The following is an 18,839-nucleotide window of genomic DNA, read 5'->3' as shown; positions in this document are numbered from 1 at the left end:
GAGGGAGTAGCCTCCGGCTAATGAATGCCACTGGTTGGTCTAGGCCGTTCTCATTCACCTGGGACAGGACGGCTCGTCGGGCGCGTCCGTCTGGACTACAAACTCTCGTGAGTAGTCGGGGGCCTGCAAGATGGGGGCAGTGCACATGGCGTCTTTTAACGTTTCGAACGCCTCTTGGCAGGCGGAGGTCCAGCTGACTTTCTTCGGCTGGTTTTTGGAGGTTAACTCCGTGAGGGGGGCTATGATGCTGCCGTAACTCTTGATGAACCGGCGGTAGTACCCCGTGAGTCCTAGAAACGCCCGCACTTCCGTCTGGGTCGTGGGGGCCTCCCAGGCCACAATGGCATCGATCTTGGGCTGGAGGGGGGCTACGAGGCCGCTTCCGACCTGGTGCCCGAGGTAGATTACGGACCCTTGTCCGATCTGGCACTTGCTTGCCTTAATGGTGAGACCGGCCCTTCTCAGGGCCGTCAGCACCGCCCAGAGGTGCTGGAGGTGCTCGGGCCAGTGGGAACTGTACACTGCGATATCGTCCAGATACGCAGCGCTGAACTCCTCCAACCCCGCCAATACCTGGTTCACCAGCCTCTGGAAGGTGGCGGGGGCGTTCTTCATCCCGAAGGGCATCACCCGGAAATGGTAGTGACCATCCGGGGTGGAAAAAGCGGATCTTTCCTTTGCTCCCTCGGTGAGGGCGATCTGCCAGTATCCACTGGTCAGGTCGAACGTGCTAAGGAAGCGAGCAGCCCCGAGGCGATCGATAAGCTCGTCGGCTCGGGGGATGGGATGAGCATCGGTTCTGGTGACTGCGTTGAGCCCGCGGTAGTCAACGCAGAACCTCAGCTCGGGAACAGCACCGGGGGCGGCTGCCTTCGGAACCAGGACCACGGGACTAGCCCATGGGCTGTCAGAGGCTTCGACCACCCGAGAGCTAGCATCTTCGATACCTCGGCCTTGATACAGGCCCGGACTCGGTCAGGGACGCGGTAGGCTCGGTGCCGTACCGGTGGGCTGTCCCCGGTGTCCACGTTGTGGACGCACCAGTTGGTGATGCCGGGGGTGAGGGAGAAGAGGTCCGAGAACTGTCCCAACAACTGGCGACAGTCCTCGCGCTGCTCGGGAGAGAGGGAGGAGGAGAGACTCACCCCCTCTAAGGAGCCATCTTTTTCTTTCACGCACAGGAGATCGGGGAGAGGCTCCGTTTCTTCTTCTTCCCCATCGTCCGTGGCGAGGAGCAAGCTCAACTCGGACCGGGCGAAGTGGGGCTTGAGGCGGTTCACGTGAAGGACCCGCAAGGGGTTCCTGGGGGACTCTACATCGATGATGTAGGTCACCTGACTCTTGCGCTCTACCACCTTGAAGGGCCCTGTCCACTTGTCTTGCAGGGCACAGGGCTCTACGGGGGCCATAACCCAGACCTGCTGTCCGGGCTGAAACTCGACCAGAGTGGCATTTTGGTCATACCACCGTTTCATTTCTTCTTGGCTGGCTTCGAGGTTTGCCTCGGCCAGCTCTCGGAACTTCCTCGTCTGGTTCCGGAGGGCCAAAATGTATCGAAACACATCGGGAGGGGGCTCTGGGGCCGCCGTCTCCCACCCTTCCTTGACCAGGGTGAGGGGTCCCCGGACGGGGTGCCCGTAGAGCAGTTCGAAGGGGCTGAACCCCAGGGATTTCTGGGGAACTTCGCGGTACGCGAAGAGGAGACAGGGAAGGAGGACGTCCCACTTACGCCTCAGGGGCTCTTCGAGTCCCATGATCATTCCCTTGAGGGTCCGGTTGAAGCGTTCCACCAGACCGTTACCCTGGGGGTGGTATGGGGTGGTGAACTTGTACGTCACCCCACATTGTTGCCAAAGGGACTTCATGTATTTCGAGATGAAGTTGGTCCCTCGGTCACTGACGACCTCTCGAGGGAATCCCACCCGGGAGAAGATGGCCATGAGGGCCCGCCCCACTACGGGGGCGGTCACCGTTCGGAGGGGAACGGCTTCGGGGTATCGGGTGGCATGGTCTACCAGCACCAGGATAAAGCGGTGCCCCAAGGAGGTTCGGGGGTCGAGTGGGCCCATAATGTCGATTCCCACCCTCTCAAAGGGGGTACTGACCACGGGGAAGGGTTGGAGAGGAGCCTTGCGCTTCCCTCCGCTCTTTCCGCTGGACTGACAAGTGGGGCAGGATTTACAGTGGGCCTCCACATCGGAGCGCATGCCTGGCCAGTAGAAGTGGGTGACCAGGCGCTGGTACGTTTTATCTTGCCCCAAGTGTCCCGCCAGGGGCACGTCATGGGCCAGGTTCAGGAGAAAGCCGCGGAAGCATAGGGGGACCACCAGCACTCGGCCGGACCCTAGCTCGGCGGACTTTTGCTCGCTGTATAATAGGCCGTTTTCCCAATAGATAAAGTGGGAACCGGACTGGTCACCGGCGGCCTGGGCGGCGGCCTGCTGCCGCGGCCCCACCAGGGATGGGCAGGATGTCTGCTCTAGGCAGAACTCTTCTCGGGACGGTCCCCCTTCCTGGCGCCATTGGGCCAGCTCAGGAAGGTCGTCCAAGCTCGGGGTCGGTTCGACGTCGGGGCCGAGGGGCCCTGCGTCGAGGGGGAAGCTCTCCCCGGGGAATAGCTCAGGGGTCTCAAAGGGTTCAGGGACCTCGGGGTCCTCGGGGGTCGCCGGGGCCGCCTCTAAGGTCACCCCTTCGGGGGCGGTCCTTCGGGCGGTCATCGACCGGGTACTCACACAGGCCCACTCGGGTAGGCCCACCATCTCTAAGTGGGTCCTTTTCTCAACCCGCTGCCATGGGGAGCTCTCTAGATCGTTGCCGAGCAGGCAGTCCACCGGCATGTCGGAGCGGACCGCCACTCGTAACTCTCCAGAGACGCCCCCCCACTCGAACGGGACTTGAGCTATCCGGCAGGTACGGACGGAGTTATCGGCTGCGATCACCCTCAGGAGATGTGGGGAACAATCTGGGCTTCGGTGACGAGGTGCCGTTTGACGGCGGTGATACTGGCCCCAGTGTCTCGGAGCGCCCCTATGTGATGGCCATTGATAGTCACCTGCTGCCGGTACTTCTCTGTGTTGTCGGGTAGGGGAGTTCCGGGGACCATCTCCCTATCACCCAAGGAGACTAACATCATAGCTGCGGGTTCAGCTCCCTCGAACTCTTCCTCCCCCTCCTCTCCTAGGGCTACGGAGGTGATGTGGTGCACTGGGGGCCCTGCAGCGGCAGGCTTCTGGAACAAGGGGCAGCGGGGGTCATTGGCATAGTGCCCGGGTTTCTGGCAATGGTAGCAGGCTTGGCTGACCCGGGGCCCTGGCCTAGCTGGGGGAAACCCTGCGCACGCTGTGGGGGGTGAGGTACCTGGCTGGTTTCTGGGGGGACTGCGCGGGGACCCTACCTGGGAACCCCTCTGTCTATTCTGACCCCCTCCTCCCCTCGGGCGGGATGGTCCTTGTTCGTTTCGGCCAGTGTCCCCCCCGGGCCCCCGGGGTACTCTGGTGCTCACCCAGTGATCGGCCTCGACGGCCAGCTTCCGGGGGTCGGCCAACTTGCTGTCCAGGAGGTGCTGTCGGAGTTCCACAAAGCAATTCAGGGACAAGTGCTCATACGCAATGAGGTCGATGAGCCCCTCGAAGGTGGATACTTTGCTGCCCTTGATCCACCCTTCCAGGGCCCGGCTGTAGAAATTGACATATTCTACCCACGTGGTGCCGGGGATCTTCTTGCATTCTTGGAAGCGTTGGCGGTACATTTCTGGAGTGAGCCCGTACCTCGTGAGGAGGGCCTCTTTCATGTGGCTGTAGGAGGTCTGTTCGGCAGACGGTAGGTCGAGTAGGGTGTCTCTCCCCTCACTCAGGAATCGACCCCACAGCCCGGCTCCCCAATCTTTCTGTGGAACTCGGTGTGAGGTCATAGCTACCTCGTAGGCCTTGAACCATTGCTGGATGTCATCGTTTTTATAATATTCTTTGACTACATCCTTGGGGATGTGGACCTTGGGTTCCACTGGGGGACCAGACTCTCGGGTCGCTGCTGTTTTGTTGCCTTCGTTCCAGGCCTTTAGTTCGATTTCCAATATGCTGCGCTCGTGCTCCAGCTGGAGCTTCTTTCCGTCATGTTCTCGCTGGAGCTTCTTCTCCTCCAGTTCTCCTTGCAGCCGCAGCTGCTCGATGGCTAGCTTCTTCTCGGCCAGCTTGAGTTCTCCTTCCATTTTGAAACGGGCTAGTTCTAGCTCGTGGTTTCGGTTGCGCTCTCGGTCGGTCATCTCTTCTCGAGACAGACCTTTCTCGGGGCTGTAAGTCCGCGTCGGGGACTTTGCTCTTTCTTGCTCTGGGGCGTGGGTTTCGATCAGGGGTGCTCCCCCTCCATCGGCTTCCGTCGGTGCTGGAGGTTGGGCTCCGGTCTCCACCCAGGCTGTTAGAGCTTGTTGGAAGTCCTCTTTGGTGTTTAATCCCGTTGACGGGATATGGAGATCTTTGTAGAATTGCTTGAGCTCACGGTGCGAATAGTCTCCCAGAAGCTCCATCTGGAAGGTGGTCTTGTCGGTAGTGACGCTCATGGCTGCTCTTTGTTTGGGTAGTGTGTCAGTACTGTACGATCCCTAGACGTAGGTTCTTATCGCGACGCTGCCACCAATGTTAGAAGGGGCAATCTCCGAGGGCCAGGTTGTGCTCACCCAGACACCCCAAGATCCACCTCTCCCACAGAACTTGCCGAGTCTTGATTGTGAGGTCCTCACCGGGGAGGACTTTGGGTCTGGGATCGTACACACTGAGCTCACACCACACTACGAACAGACACTACACCGTTGGATTTTAGGAACAAGTTCTTTATATAAGCAAATAAGGAAGGAAGCACTCTTATATACACAGTGGTCACAGGACCACAAAGTCTCTGAGGATTCGGGAAGGGGGAAGCGGGACAGTCTTTTAGTCTTTGGGTCAGTACGAAGCGTACCCCACGCACAGCTCTCAATCCTCGAGCCGGGGGGTACGGGATGGTGGTCGTACTGCTGCCTCACCTTCGTCGAGTCGGCTCAGTCGTAATGGTGGTCTCGATGGTCCAGCCGGACCAGAGTACTCCTCGAGCCGCGACGAGGGCAGCAGGGCTCGGGTGGTTGCAAGTTCGGCTCGAGCCGCGACAGCGTCAGCAGGGCTCCGATGGTCTTAGAGGTCGAGCCGCGACAGCGTCAGCAGGGCCCCGGTGGTCTTAGAAGTCGAGCCGCGACAGCGTCAGCAGGGCTCAGGTGGTTCGGTTCCTTAAGGCGAAGAGTGAGCCGCGACAGCGTCAGCAGGGCTCAGAGGTTCAGGAGGAGTCTTCTTAGGGTCAGCCGCGATCAGATCAGCAGGGCTTCAGGTCCAAGATACAACTGCCCGCTAGTTGTCAGGCGGGCCCAGTTATAGTCCTTCTACTCTTTGATCCCCGGACCCTCGCAGGCAGAGGTCTCCGGCCCTGGGGGCTGGTCGTTGGCGAGGTCCGACGGTTGGCTCTTTGATCCCTTTGAAAGATGGGTCCGGGAATTCCCAGACGCCCAGCGGGTCTGGAGCCAGCCCTCGGGGGGGCCAGAGGGGTGATCGAAACTGGCCCACAGGGGAGGGCCAAAGGTGTGACAGAAACCAGCCCCTCAGGGGAGGCCGGAGGTGCCATCGAAACTCCCTGGCTTATCTCACTCGGGGAGCCCTTTACCCCCCAGCCGGGACTGGCGCGCCTTTGGAGTCTGGGCTTCGCTGGGGCCGGGGTCACGCTAGGCCTAGGGAGACAGGGATGTCGGGAAGGGAAGATGGCGTCCGGGCCTTGTGGGGCGTGCATGGTTAGGCGCTCGGAGCCGGGCGAGGAGCGGGAAAGGCAGGCCTGGTCAAGGTTCTCGGGGGATCTAGGTGTCCCTGGGTAGGACGACCAGGCTCGGGTTGCAGGCTACACTAACGGGGTGGCTGCGCAGGGGACTTGGGGTACAGGCCTACGCTCACAGGGTGTGGAGGGACAGAGGTGAACCACGCCACGAGGCCGGGTCCAACATTGATTAACAAAAAAAAAATGACGTCTTATCAACAGTGGCGGCTGGTGACATTTGAAAGGGGTGAGGTGTAAAATGCTAGCCAACACTGCACTGTAACGAGCGAGCTTGAACAACCTAAAGGGGGATTCGGTGGTTCTCCGCTGAAAAAATGTTGCATAAAGAGTGGCCAAATGGTTCATTTTCAAGCAAATGTAAGAAAGCAGGAAGGTTAATAAAGCAATTGTGAAAGTGTTTTGCCGTATGATTTTATAATCTACTGCACTTTAAATGCATTTTAACAAGACCACACATTATTATCACATTTTATATCCTTATTAATGTTGCAGAGGAGTGATTAGCATTTTGAGGCAAACAAAGGTGTACTTAGTGGGACATGACCCCGCTGTCATTAAATTATATCCATGATTAATGATCTTCTGTGGCACTGAGCTAAAACTTTGAGTGATAATGAATAGATTATAAACTAGATGGATACAAAATTAATCAAAATGATAAGAAGAACAGCTGGTGCTCAAAGTTTATTTTAAATTACAGCACACATCTCTGCTATGGAGCTGTCAGGGAGGTGTTGTACTCAACCAGACTTCATAGAATAGAGCACAAAATGTCTTGCTCTTAAGCAACAGTACGCACACCAGTAGTTCCAAGACAGTCAGTGCCCCACCAACCAGAATGCTTGACGCGACACAACACCTGCAACTTTGGTTGCACACCGGTTTCACAAAAATGAGTCACCAGACTGTTCCATTGTTCTCAGCAAATCAGCTCGCCTCCCTCCCAGCCTTGCTAGGTAACAGCACTTGCTAGAGATGTCGGTATCACATTAATGTGATAATTTTGACGCTGGTGCAACTGCAGAAACTGATGCAACAGTTTTTGCACCAAAGCAGAACTGTTAAAACTGAGTAATATCACTTGCAAACGGGTGCAAAAGTCTGTGCACTTCCCAATACCTCACGGTTAAACTGGGCACAAAACGCCCTGATGCAAACGATTTTTGCTCTAATGGGTTTTGTGTCCAGAATCATCCCTCTGGTCTAACGGCTCCCTCAACTTTCAGCATTCACGCATTTTACAGGGTCCTGCACTTTCCACTTGCTAAACCTGATCTGGTGCTGGGACTGCCACTACCTCACCAGATATTTTTAGGTAAACCAGTTGCAATGAACCGCCACCTACAGGCACTGAGAGTCATCCGCTTTCCATGTTTATCCTCCATTGCCCGATGTTAACCATCTGCCTGTAATCTTCCCCAGTGGGTTGGCAGGGCCGCCATCCTGACCTTTATCCTAGAATCCCCTGCTGCAACAATGTACACCCGAGATACAGCGGGATGATATGCACGCCTACAGTCGTCTTCCCTTTCATCTTTGTATTAACTTCAAAACCTAACATGCAGTCACGGCCGGCATATGACGGACAGGTGGGGGAGAGGGGGGTGGAAATGGGGTCATCGCGGGGTGGGGGATTTGGGGGGAAGCGTTTATTTAAAAAAAAAAAGAAACTTACCGACCCGCGGCACCTTAGCTCCCGCCGTCCTGCGTTTTCGAATTCCAGTACCAGCTCTCGTCATCAGGGCAGCAGCTCTCGTCATCAGGACAGGGAGCCTCCCTCCCTCCCCTCCGCCAATCACAATGAGTGACGCGCATCGGGTGCGCCCCACCTGTGTGGTTCTGAAAATTCTGGACTCGTGTAATTATTCTGGACTCGAGAATAAAAACTTCATCGTAACATGACGAATTTAGTATCAAAAGACCGAGAATGACGAGTACACCATGTACAAGCATTTTCAGCGTATTCGAGTGACAATTTCGCCTCGAAATCGCCATTATCGTTCAGAACCCTTGGCTTCCATTTTATGTATGGCAGCCATTTTGCGAGTTGCCCTTTACATAGGCCTATAATCCAGCCAGATTCAATTCCAAAAATACACGTACACCTTAATCGACTTTCCTATGACCTGTGCAAGTTGGAACCATTGCCCCAGGCCAAGCCTGTTAGGTCAGTTCCTCTCCAGTGGCCGAATAAGATAGCATCAAGGCTCAACAAGCCATAAAACCTTCTTAACGCACACACACCCTGACGAATCTTGCTCACATCTTTCCCTGCTCATTTCTCTCACTTACTTTATGATGGGGAGGTGCCCGCTTTTATTGGGGGTCCACCGATATCTTATGAAAGATTGGGCCTTGCCGGGTGATTTGTTGTAGGCAGCACGAAGTGAAATATGGACATGTCATCATGACTCTGCTCTTTTCTTTGTATTAAAAATATGTCAATGATCTACTGTAAAACCAAGAATGTTTGCCTGAAGCTTAAAAATTTGTATAAGAGGAGAAGCCTGACTTTGTAAATTCGAGCAGTCTCCTGAGAATATACTTCCCGTGTGTTGTACTTCTAGGACACTTGTTACCTTGGTTGCAGCCAATAAAATCGATCTTTGACTTCACCTAGAAGACTCTGAGTTTCTGTGGTCTGAATCAGGAAGGACTCGAGGTCTCTGGGTGTACCCTGACACCGCTGGGTTGCCGGTTCTGTGCCGGTTCTTAAAAACCCAGTACCTCAGCTGGCGCCCAACGTTTGGGGCGATTCCAGCGGTACCAGCCCAGCCAGAGGTTCGTGAGGAGCTTCGTGTAAAAATTCCGGAGGACGGCCAACCACTTCATCGACCCCTGCATGTCGACGTGGTCCGAAGGTCTTTGCTGCGAGGTTCCTCGCTTCCCGACGGCTACGAAGGACTGCTGCCCTGGCTATCGCCCTGATTTGGACCCTTGAAGTTTGGTAGAGCGAAACACTAAGACGAGTCTTCTGGTGACGTCATCGATATCTCAGTTAAGTATAAGTGGAGCGTCTCCCAGTCCTTAGTTGGCTTTGATTTGGAGCTTGCAAGCGCCAAAGCCAAAGGACTCGTGTATTCACGAGAAATATCGTAATCGATAATCCTTTGAAGTTTGGAGCTAGACTAGAGAGCGAAGATGCCTGGTCTTAGACTTGGAAATTTGTTTTGTCTTGGTTTTAATAATAGGGACTCCCGATTGGAGGAATCATGTCCGGTTCCTCCGGTTGGAACTCCAACCTACGAGTTATATGTCAAACACGGAGTAGGCTCCATCACATACAATGGAGTATGGATCAAATACACCAGAAAAGATGGTGTTTTGAAATGGCCCCAATATGGTAGCTTTGATAGCGAAATCCTAGATAACCTCGAAGTTAAACTTTTCAAAAAGAAAGCCCGGCCGGCGATGTTTGACTCTTTTCGCCTATGGCGTAAAGAGGCCAAACAAAAGGAAATTAAATTAGAGAAGAAAAATAAGAGAGAAAGGGGTATTTCAGTAATGCAAGCTGCTATGCAGTTTAAAGACAATGAAGAAGAGCAGATGAGTGAGCAGTTGCACAGGCAACGTAAAATGGCAATAGATAAATGCTATCCAGTTTTGCCGTCTCTTCAGCAAGAGGCAGCAAAAGAGCGTGAAAAAGATCCGTTAATGTCGCATTTATTAAGTTCGCCACCCCCCTATGCGCAAAATGCCACGGCACCTCCGCAACCTTTAGTTATGCAACCTGCGCCTGCTGTTCCTCCGCAGCTCCCACCAGCTGTTCTTCAGCTGGCTCCTGCCCCTATGGTGCAGCCTCCTCAAGGCCCACCGATCACATCTGTTTCACCTGTGCTTTCTACGACTTTGCCTAGTACACCTTCTATTTCTCCTGAGGCTTCCTCTGCTATTGTCTCTGCCCTTGCCCTATCTCACCCCGTTTTTCCACCCGTTCTTCCTTCAGTTTCACCTTCCGTTCGGCAGAAAATGGCCAACACCGTTACTAACCTTTTCTCACCTCTTTTCGGGTCGCCTACTACGACCCCTAACATGGAACGAAGACAGTTGAGAAGTCGACTGCCTGACTACCAAGAGAGAGATTTATTGAATCGTTTAGCGCGTAAATGGGTTATGGATACTGTAAAGTATGATATAGAGTCCGTCATGGAAGTCTTCCGTCAATGGGAAGCACCGACTCAGAGATATGTTTTTGAACAAATGTGTGTTTTCCTTTGTGAGGATTTGGAAGACAATGATCTGGAATGCAACCCGCAAGAGTTGTGTTGTGTACGGTTCAGGTTTGGAGAGGGTATGATTGTAGGTCCCGATGTCGAGAGAGCGGTTGAAATATTGTTATCATATCGGAGTAAGGGGAGCAGTTCTGGGTCACAATCCGAGCCTGGTGCATCTAGTAGGAAAAAGGCATGACAATACCTCATGAGAGAAGTTCCCCCACAATGGAGAGAGGGCGACACAACTGTTGACCCCCCCATTCTGCCACACTTTCAGCGTGTATGGGTACATGTCCCATGGAAGCGAGCTGAAGTTTTAGCCCTTGAACAGACATTACCTGATCCGCGGAAAAATCCTGCGGGGTATTACAAAGAGCTGTCACAGACTGCTGGATCATGTAGAATGAATTTAGCCGATATCGATATGTTATTTGGGAATGTTGTTCCACAGCATTAGGTGACTCGTGGGCTAATATTACTGCTGCGGATGCCCGACAAGTTGGTGGTGCTAAACCTGAGCCTTTAATAGCAGAACTTCCTGGTAAAATAGTTGATTACATGAAAACGATAATGCCTGCAATACGTGTAAATTGGGATAAGTTGTCTGCATGTAAGCAGAAGAGAGATGAGACGGTCTCAGATTTCTTCACCAGGTTTGAAGAAACATTTGTCGACCACAGCGGTCAAGATATGACCACAGAAGGTGGTCAGAGATTGTTCGTCGATAAATTTGTGCACAATCTACTTCCAGAATTGTGTAAAAAGTTAAAGGATTCAGAGGATTCAGAAAGTTCTTGGGCTGTTTCATCTTCAGCCCAGATATTGGCTACTGCACAATATTACGAAAATAGGGACAAGGACGAGAAAGATAGAGCAGAAAAGAAAACCAAGGAGTTGAAAACAAAGGTTTTGTTACAGCAAGCATATCCGCCACGTGGTGGTGGTGGTCAAAACAATAGTGGTCAGAATAACTATCAGAATAATTTTCAGCAGCCTCAACAGTATCAGAGGAACTCGCAAAGAGTCGAGTACACTCAGCCACGTGTCCCTGTAGGCCCCAACCAGTGTTCGTATTGTAAAGAAGAGGGTCATTTCAAGTATAGTTGTCCTATTTTGTTACAGCGTGCAAATGGTGGTTCTAGTGTAAGAGGTCGTGGTGTTCAGCAAGCGCCTAGAGGTAGAGGACGTGGAAACGTCCCCCTGAACGCACGTCCCCTTCCACCCCAAAATTCTATGAATAGGTTCGATCAGCAGAACAACGCATCTGACAGGACAGCTCAATACTATGTTGATGATTATTATACAGAAGATGAGTATTTGGAAGGTAATGATTGCTAGGACAGCCATAGACAAAGAGAGGGAGTTGTTTCAGTTCCAGTAGATCAGAATGGACCTTACGTTGAGGTGATTACATCAGGTGTGTCAGAGCCTTTTCTGTTGGATACTGGTGCTACAAAGAGTTCTATTATGCACTCCAAACTCCCTGGCGCACCTTTGTCTGGCGAAATGAACGTTTCTGTAGGTTTTTCTGGCGCCCCAGTTAGAAATCCGATCTCTGACCCTTTGTCTCTTTCTGTTGGTCCTTGCGAATTCGAAGCACCCCTTATTCTGACAACAGGTTGTGGTGAAAACTTGCTAGGATTGGATTTGTTAAAAAGATTGTATGCAACTTTGTACTGTTCTCCTTCAGGAGTACAACTTACTTTAGGTAAGAAAGTGGTTTCTCCCATGTATCTGTCAAGGGATGAACTTCCAGCAGAATTGTCGTTTCTTCCAGATATTCTTTGGGCTGCTGGTCCTAATGATGTGGGTCTTTTAGAAATACCACCATATGTTGTAACATTGAAAGCCAATGTTCAAATGCCACGAATTCTCCAATATAGAATCTCTAGTGAAGGAGAAAAAGCTTTGCTAGCGATCGTTTACGAATTGTTCGAAAAAGATGTGATTGAAGAAACACGAGGCAACGTTTGCAATAGTCCTGTTCTGCCTGTTTTAAAACGAACTGATCCCTCTCAGCCACCTGTGTACAGATTTGTGATTGATCTCAGAGAGGTGAATAAAATAGTGGTGCCACAATTTCCAGTTGTCCCCGACATTACTACATTATTGACTATGATTCCAGCTTCTGCCACTTGGTTTTCGGTGATTGACCTGAAGAATGCTTTCTTCAGCATCCCGATTGCTGAGGAAAGCAGGGATATTTTTTCCTTCAGTTTAGGAGGTCGCAGCTTCCGCTTTAAACGTGCTCCTCAGGGCTACTGTGAAAGTCCATCAATATATAGTCAAGCTCTAAAAACACAGCTTGATACGATTGTTTTACCTGAAGGTGCTACTCTTGTACAGTATGTCGATGATTTGCTTATTGCTGCAGATACTGAGGAAATTTGTAAGAAAGCAACGATGTCATTGTTGCGCCATCTGTGTGATTTACATCACAAGGTGTCGCTTTCCAAACTACAATACTGCCGACAAGAAGTGACCTACCTAGGTCACCTCTTATCGAAGGAGGGAAGGAAACTGACCCCAGAGAGAATTCAGGCAATAGCGAAATTGAGTGTGCCAAAAACGCAGAGAGAAGTGCGTGCTTTCTTGGGCATTACATCGTACTGTAGACAGTGGATTCCAAATTTTTCGTTATTAGCCAAACCTTTGGTGGCATTAACGTGTAAAGGTACACCCAATCCCGTTCCTTGGTTTGAAGAGTGTCAGAAAAGTTTTTCTGAATTGCGCACAGCATTATGTTCGGCTCCTGTGTTAGGTACCCCCAACTACAGTAATCCCTTTACATTATATGTCCATGAAAAGGAAGGTTGCGCATTGTCAGTTCTGACTCAGTTATTTGGGGACAAACAGCGTCCATGTGCATATTTTTCGTCGACTTTGGATCCAGTGGCTAGAGCGTTGCCAAGTTGTTTAAGAGCCACAGCGGCAGCAGCTGTTTCTATTCAACAGTCTGCTGGTCTAGTAATGAATAATACCCTAGTTGTGATGGTCCCACATGCAGTAGATACGTTGTTAAATAGAACCAAGACACAGCACTTAACTAGTGCTCGATTGTCGGGTTACGAATTAACATTGTTAGCGAGTCATGTACACATAAAAAGGTGCAACACTTTAAACCTAGCTACATTGTTGCCAATTGTAGAGGAATCAGACGTTTCAGAACAGCATGATTGTTTTCTTAGAACAGAAGAAGAGACGAAAGGAAGAGTTGATCTTTACGACACTCCTCTTGCTGAATGTGATGGTACATTATGGGTGGATGGTTCATGCTTCAAGCTCCCGAATGGTGACACGACTGCAGCATATGCTGTTACGACTTTGCAAACAATTGTTGAAGCTGCACGTGTCCCACATAATTCAGCTCAGGCAGCAGTATTAATTGCACTTACACGAGCATGCGTGTTGTCGAAAGGAATGAAAGTGACTGTCTATACCGACAGTCAGTATGCATTTGGTGTGGCTCATAGTTTTGGACGACTGTGGAGAGAACGTGGGTTCCTGACTTCGCATGGAGCTAAGATTCAGCATGGTCAGTTGGTGAATGAGCTTCTTGAATCACTGACCATGCCTCTGCAAGTGGCGATTGTGAAATGTAGTGCTCACAAGAAGGTGACTGATGATGTTGGTCGTGGAAATGCATTTGCTGACGCGAAAGAGACTGCAAGGTAATGGCACGAATACCGGAGCTCAGTTAGGGAAGAGTATCTGCACTAAAACGTATGTTTTTGCAGCCCAGACTTCCCCTTCGTTTCTAGCAGCTACGGGTACCTATTTCATCTGTCATGATAGAGCCTATACATGGTTGCCCCCTGACTTTTCGGGCTCATGTTTTGTTTCATTCCTGTTGCCTCCCACCTACACAGCAGCGGCAGATTACCACAGGACAAGGATAGTTAGAGGCTTCTTGAGTAAAGAAGACACTGCAGGTCAAGAATTTGGGGACTTTGCAAAGGGTTTTCTGCCGTTCTGGGGATCCATGGCTAACAGCAGGAACATAAGGCAATTGACAAGGGTAGTTGAGTCCACCGTGATTGAAACTGCTGGTGCCCTTAGTAACTTGACTGCTGAGCTCCAGTCGGATCGACTTATGACCCTTCAGAACAGGGTCGCGTTAGATGTCATACTTGCAGACCGAGGTGGGGTATGCAGATTGATCCAATCAAGTTGCTGTTTTCATCCCAGATAACGCTCCAACGGGGTACCAGGCCATCTCCAAACTACATAAGATTTCCGAATCTATTCATGTGGACAAAGGAGATTGGTCATTAATGGGATGGTTCTGGGAACTGATATCCGCCTGGGGCTGGAAAATTCTGATGGTCATTGGGATGGTCTTAGCCATTCTTTTCCTGTTCTGTCTGTGCATACAGTGTGCTCCTGCAATATGTGGCCTCTGTGTTACATCATGTGTAAGGAAGCCTGTATCAAGAGATGAACTAAGTACTAGAATAATGTTACAGCAACATCTCAATGACTTTAGGAATATAGATCTGGACTCAGATTAGCCTGAGGATAGATTAATTGCCTATGTAAGGGCAAAAGGAGGGTTTGTGGTTCTGAAAATTCTGGACTAGTGTAATTATTCTGGACTCGAGAATAAAAACTTCATCGTAACATGACGAATTTAGTATCAAAAGACCGAGAATGACGAGTGCACCATGTACAAGCATTTTCAGCGTATTCAAGTGAAAATTTCGCCTCGAAATCGCCATTATCGTTCAGAACCCTTGGCTTCCATTTTATGTATGGCAGCCATTTTGCGAGTTGCCCTTTACATAGGCCTATTATCCAGCCAGATTCAATTCCAAAAATACACGTACACCTTAATCGACTTTCCTATGACCTGTGCAAGTTGGAACCATTGCCCCAGGCCAAGCCTGTTAGGTCAGTTCCTCTCCAGTGGCCGAATAAGATAGCATCAAGGCTCAACAAGCCATAAAACCTTCTTAACGCACACACACCCTGCCGAATCTTGCTCACATCTTTCCCTGCTCATTTCTCTCACTTACTTTATGATGGGGAGGTGCCCGCTTTTATTGGGGGTCCACCGATATCTGATGAAAGATTGGGCCTTGCCGGGTGATTTGTTGTAGGCAGCACGAAGTGAAATATGGACATATGGACATGTCATCATGACTCTGCTCTTTTCTTTGTATTAAAAATATGTCAATGATCTACTGTAAAACCAAGAAATGTTTGCCTGAAGCTTAAAAATTTGTATAAGAGGAGAAGCCTGACTTTGTAAATTCGAGCAGTCTCCTGAGAATATACTTCCCGTGTGTTGTACTTCTAGGACACTTGTTACCTTCGTTGCAGCCAATAAAATCGATCCTTGACTTCACCTAGAAGACTCTGAGTTTCTGTGGTCTGAATCAGGAAGGACTCGAGGTCTCTGGGTGTACCCTGACACCGCTGGGTTGCCGGTTCTGTGCCGGTTCTTAAAAACCCAGTACCTCACCTGGGCCATTTTTTCTATGTAGGCAGCCGCAGGCAGCAGCATAGATAGAGAAAAAGGGAGTGGGCGGTCCTGCTCGAAGGCAGGGGGGAGTGACTTGCCCACTGTTGTTCATACTGACTGTTTGGGCAGCCTGAGGCCGCCCAAACAGTCAGTATGAACAACAGTGGGCAAGCCACTCCTCCCTGCCCTCGAGCAGAACCGCCCACTCCCAACCAGGAACTTCTGCTTTCTCGCCGTGCGAGAAGGCAACAAATGGTAGTTATTACGGTAATAACTACCATTTGTTTCTGCCTTCTCGCACGGCGAGAAATCAAGGGGCCGGCGCCCAAACTCTCCTATAGAGGAGCCACCACTGTTTGTTCGCTTTGCTGCCACAAGACTGGCTTGATAAGTTATCAAGCCAGTCTTGTGGCAGCAAAGATAACAATCCTAGGGCAAAAAGGAGTCCTGGGAGTACAACTCCTGCCATTGAGCGGTTGCTTTGCCTCTACACACAGCATGCAGTTTTTTCTTTACTCCTACCTTAAACTAAATAAGATGTACCTTATTCCAGCAGTAAGATCAAGAAATTACTTACTCCCATTTCCAGGGACACTCGTTGTCTGCTCTGCCACCATTTCAGCGATGTCACGTCATTTACTCCCGCATTCCTCCTGGGGCAGTCTCACAGCATGGTGGATCCTCGTACCCCTGAAATAGAAAACACCTCTTGTAGTAAAAGAACATACAGAAGACTGGCAGAGGTGCACCCCTACCTCCAACAGCCAGGAGCCGGCTGCCAGGAGTAGCAGGGAGGCTGAGAGTATAACACACCTGTAGCCAAACACCTACAATGGCCACATAAACTTCAAACTCACTGCATTTTACGTCGAGGCAACTTCATAGAGTACTCTATACAGTGTTAATTTGAGCCGGGGTTTTCCGGTGCTCGGCACCAGGACTTAATTTTCAACACCTGTGATTATGACAGTCTGTCACATGGTGGCGCGGTCGGTCCAATTTACAGATTAAGTCAACAACAGTTGTATATAAATTCAATATACATTAACTGCTTGACCGCGGCGCAAATTCTGCCGCAGTGCTGGCTGAATACTGAGTGGGCGGGGTTCGGATGGCCCCGGCCTTCCTCCGCACACACCCACCGTGATGTCGGACAACCGGAGGCCGTCCGACGCATGGAAGGGGTTAAAATGGCTTATAACGCATAACATAAAATAACATGAGTATTTGTAAAGCGCATGTTCACCCATAGGCATCTTGGTGCTGAATAACAGATGCTTATTGTTACCCAGCTCAATGGTACTCATTTTATCGACCTCAGATTAATAAAAGATGAAGGATTATGGAATAACTGAAGACATCCCCCTGTTGAAAGTTATAAGTAGATTTACTGCTACTAATAGCGAAATAAACGTATAGGGCCCGATTCACAGAACTAACTTAAGACAAAATCCTAAATTACTATCATTACTCATTTTGGTATTCACAGAAAGCACTTACTCATGGATGAGTAAGTGCCTTCTGTGAATACCAAAATGGTAGTAAGTTTAGGATTTTGTCTTGTTAGTTCTGTGAATTGGGCTCATAGTGTGTTAGCACAGAATGGAGTAGTGTACTCCTAAATCAGACACTACAGCTTATCGCGATTTCGCGATTCGCAAAATAATTGCGAAATCGTCAGAGGAGCGCGATTATCGCAATTTTTACTTTTCTGGCCGTGAAAAAGGTCTCCAGGAGGCATAAAAATAAAATGCTTACATCTTATTGGCTATACATGCACACGTCACTGCGTGGCGCCGTACAGCTTGTAAATACCTGCCTGCTTCTTACTGCGGCCGGCATTAGGGATTGCAGAAAAGAAATGCAAAGTACATTCTTGTCAGTGGGCCCTGCCCATTGACACGATTGTACACATTAAGAGGCTGCATTCTCAGCTGCGCATGCCTCTCTGTTTTACCCCTCGCCGTGATGGCATCCCTCCCCTCACTAGACTCCTTCCCACTTCTCTTGCTGTCTCGGAGGCAGATTGGAACATGGCGTCACGACAATTAAGTTGAGGTCGGAGATAACCTGAAAATAAAAGTATTCAGCAGCCGCTGGGACTGGAGCCAGACAGTATGAACGCATTACCTTTTCTGCCAGCGTGCAGTGTAAAAAGGCTGTAGAGTAGGTGAAAAGCTCAATAAGCATTGATAAAGTCAATGTTTTGGGCTTTTATATAACGAAAATAAGTTTCATTTGCCGCTTAGATGCAAGTAATGTGTTTTATTCGACACATAATTTATGATTGTATTACATTGAATCACTCATCCTCGTAGTTGCTTCAGTGCGCTCCTTCAAACAGTTTTCTCATGGTCTAATAAAGTTGAAAAGTGTAAAACTATTCAAATGCAGAGATGGTGGAGAGTGGATTTCTAAACTCCTGTTCTACATATTCTGAAGATAGTAGTGACAATTTCTGAATAATAGGCCACGTTAAAATATTCTTGGAGAAGACCTGTGAATTTTCGTGGGTTTCTCTACAATTTTAGAAACAAGCGTTTTTCATATTTGTGGTGCGGTTCAGGACTTTTAAAAACAATTCTAAGATCCTGTGGGAGAGGACAGACCTAGGCCATCTCAGCTGTTCAGAGCTCCCGCTACTTACCTCTGGAAAAGTCTACTCTGTCTATGGAAAATAGGCTTGGCACACATAAAGAGCTGTCAATTGCTTTGTCCAAACGCTTTCATAGACATAATGAACAGACTGTCCTACACAGGGGAAAGGAGTGGTTGGAGATCACTGTACCACCCTATGCCAAGCTGACCTTCCCCACAGATCATCAAGATAATTGAGAGGAAACTGACAAACGCGACCCACTGGGGTGCAGTTTGCATGTCCCTTCTGAGCGGATGTACGACATTACAACGCATGCTTTTACCACGCATGCCTTTACAACGCGGTATTTACAACGCATGCCTTTACAACGCATAGCGCTTTGGGGTGCTGGATAGTGAATAGTTTAATTTACTATTCCAACTCCAGTCCCCGTGGATAGTAGGAAAGGTGTTGGATAGTAAATTAAATCTATTCCCTATCCTAGAGCGCCCCCCAGCGCAATGCGTTGTAATGGTTTGTGTTGTAAAAGTTGCGTCGTGAAGGCACTGCGTGGTAAAAGTTGCGTTGTAAAGGATGTTTCCCCTTCTGAGCATTTGCCTCAGTAAATTAATGCACACAGGTAACATATCTTGCACTGGTGCCTTGGCTGTGGAAGACGAATGTGTCACAGTGACGATGAGGGGTGGGCTTTGTTAGAAAGAATCTTAAGTCCGGC

The 18,839-nt window shown here is 50.0% G+C and overlaps 1 protein-coding gene across 1 annotated transcript in view; it reads right to left on the bottom strand.

Annotated features, from left to right (window-relative positions):
* Positions 1-18,839, bottom strand: part of C1_2H1orf210 (chromosome 1_2 C1orf210 homolog) — a 235,677-nt gene that overhangs the window by 111,682 nt on the left and 105,156 nt on the right. Inside the window, exon 2 of the mRNA XM_078672358.1 lies at positions 16,103-16,215. Within this exon, the coding sequence (XP_078528484.1) occupies positions 16,103-16,142 (40 nt within the window). The 5' untranslated portion in view covers positions 16,143-16,215. The remainder of the gene's footprint in view (positions 1-16,102; positions 16,216-18,839) is intronic.

This window comes from Lissotriton helveticus, chromosome 1_2 (assembly GCF_964261635.1).
Source record: "Lissotriton helveticus chromosome 1_2, aLisHel1.1, whole genome shotgun sequence".
NCBI lineage: Eukaryota > Metazoa > Chordata > Amphibia > Caudata > Salamandridae > Lissotriton > Lissotriton helveticus.
Note: the sequence above shows the minus strand (reverse complement) of the source record. Positions and strands in the feature narration are given on the sequence as shown.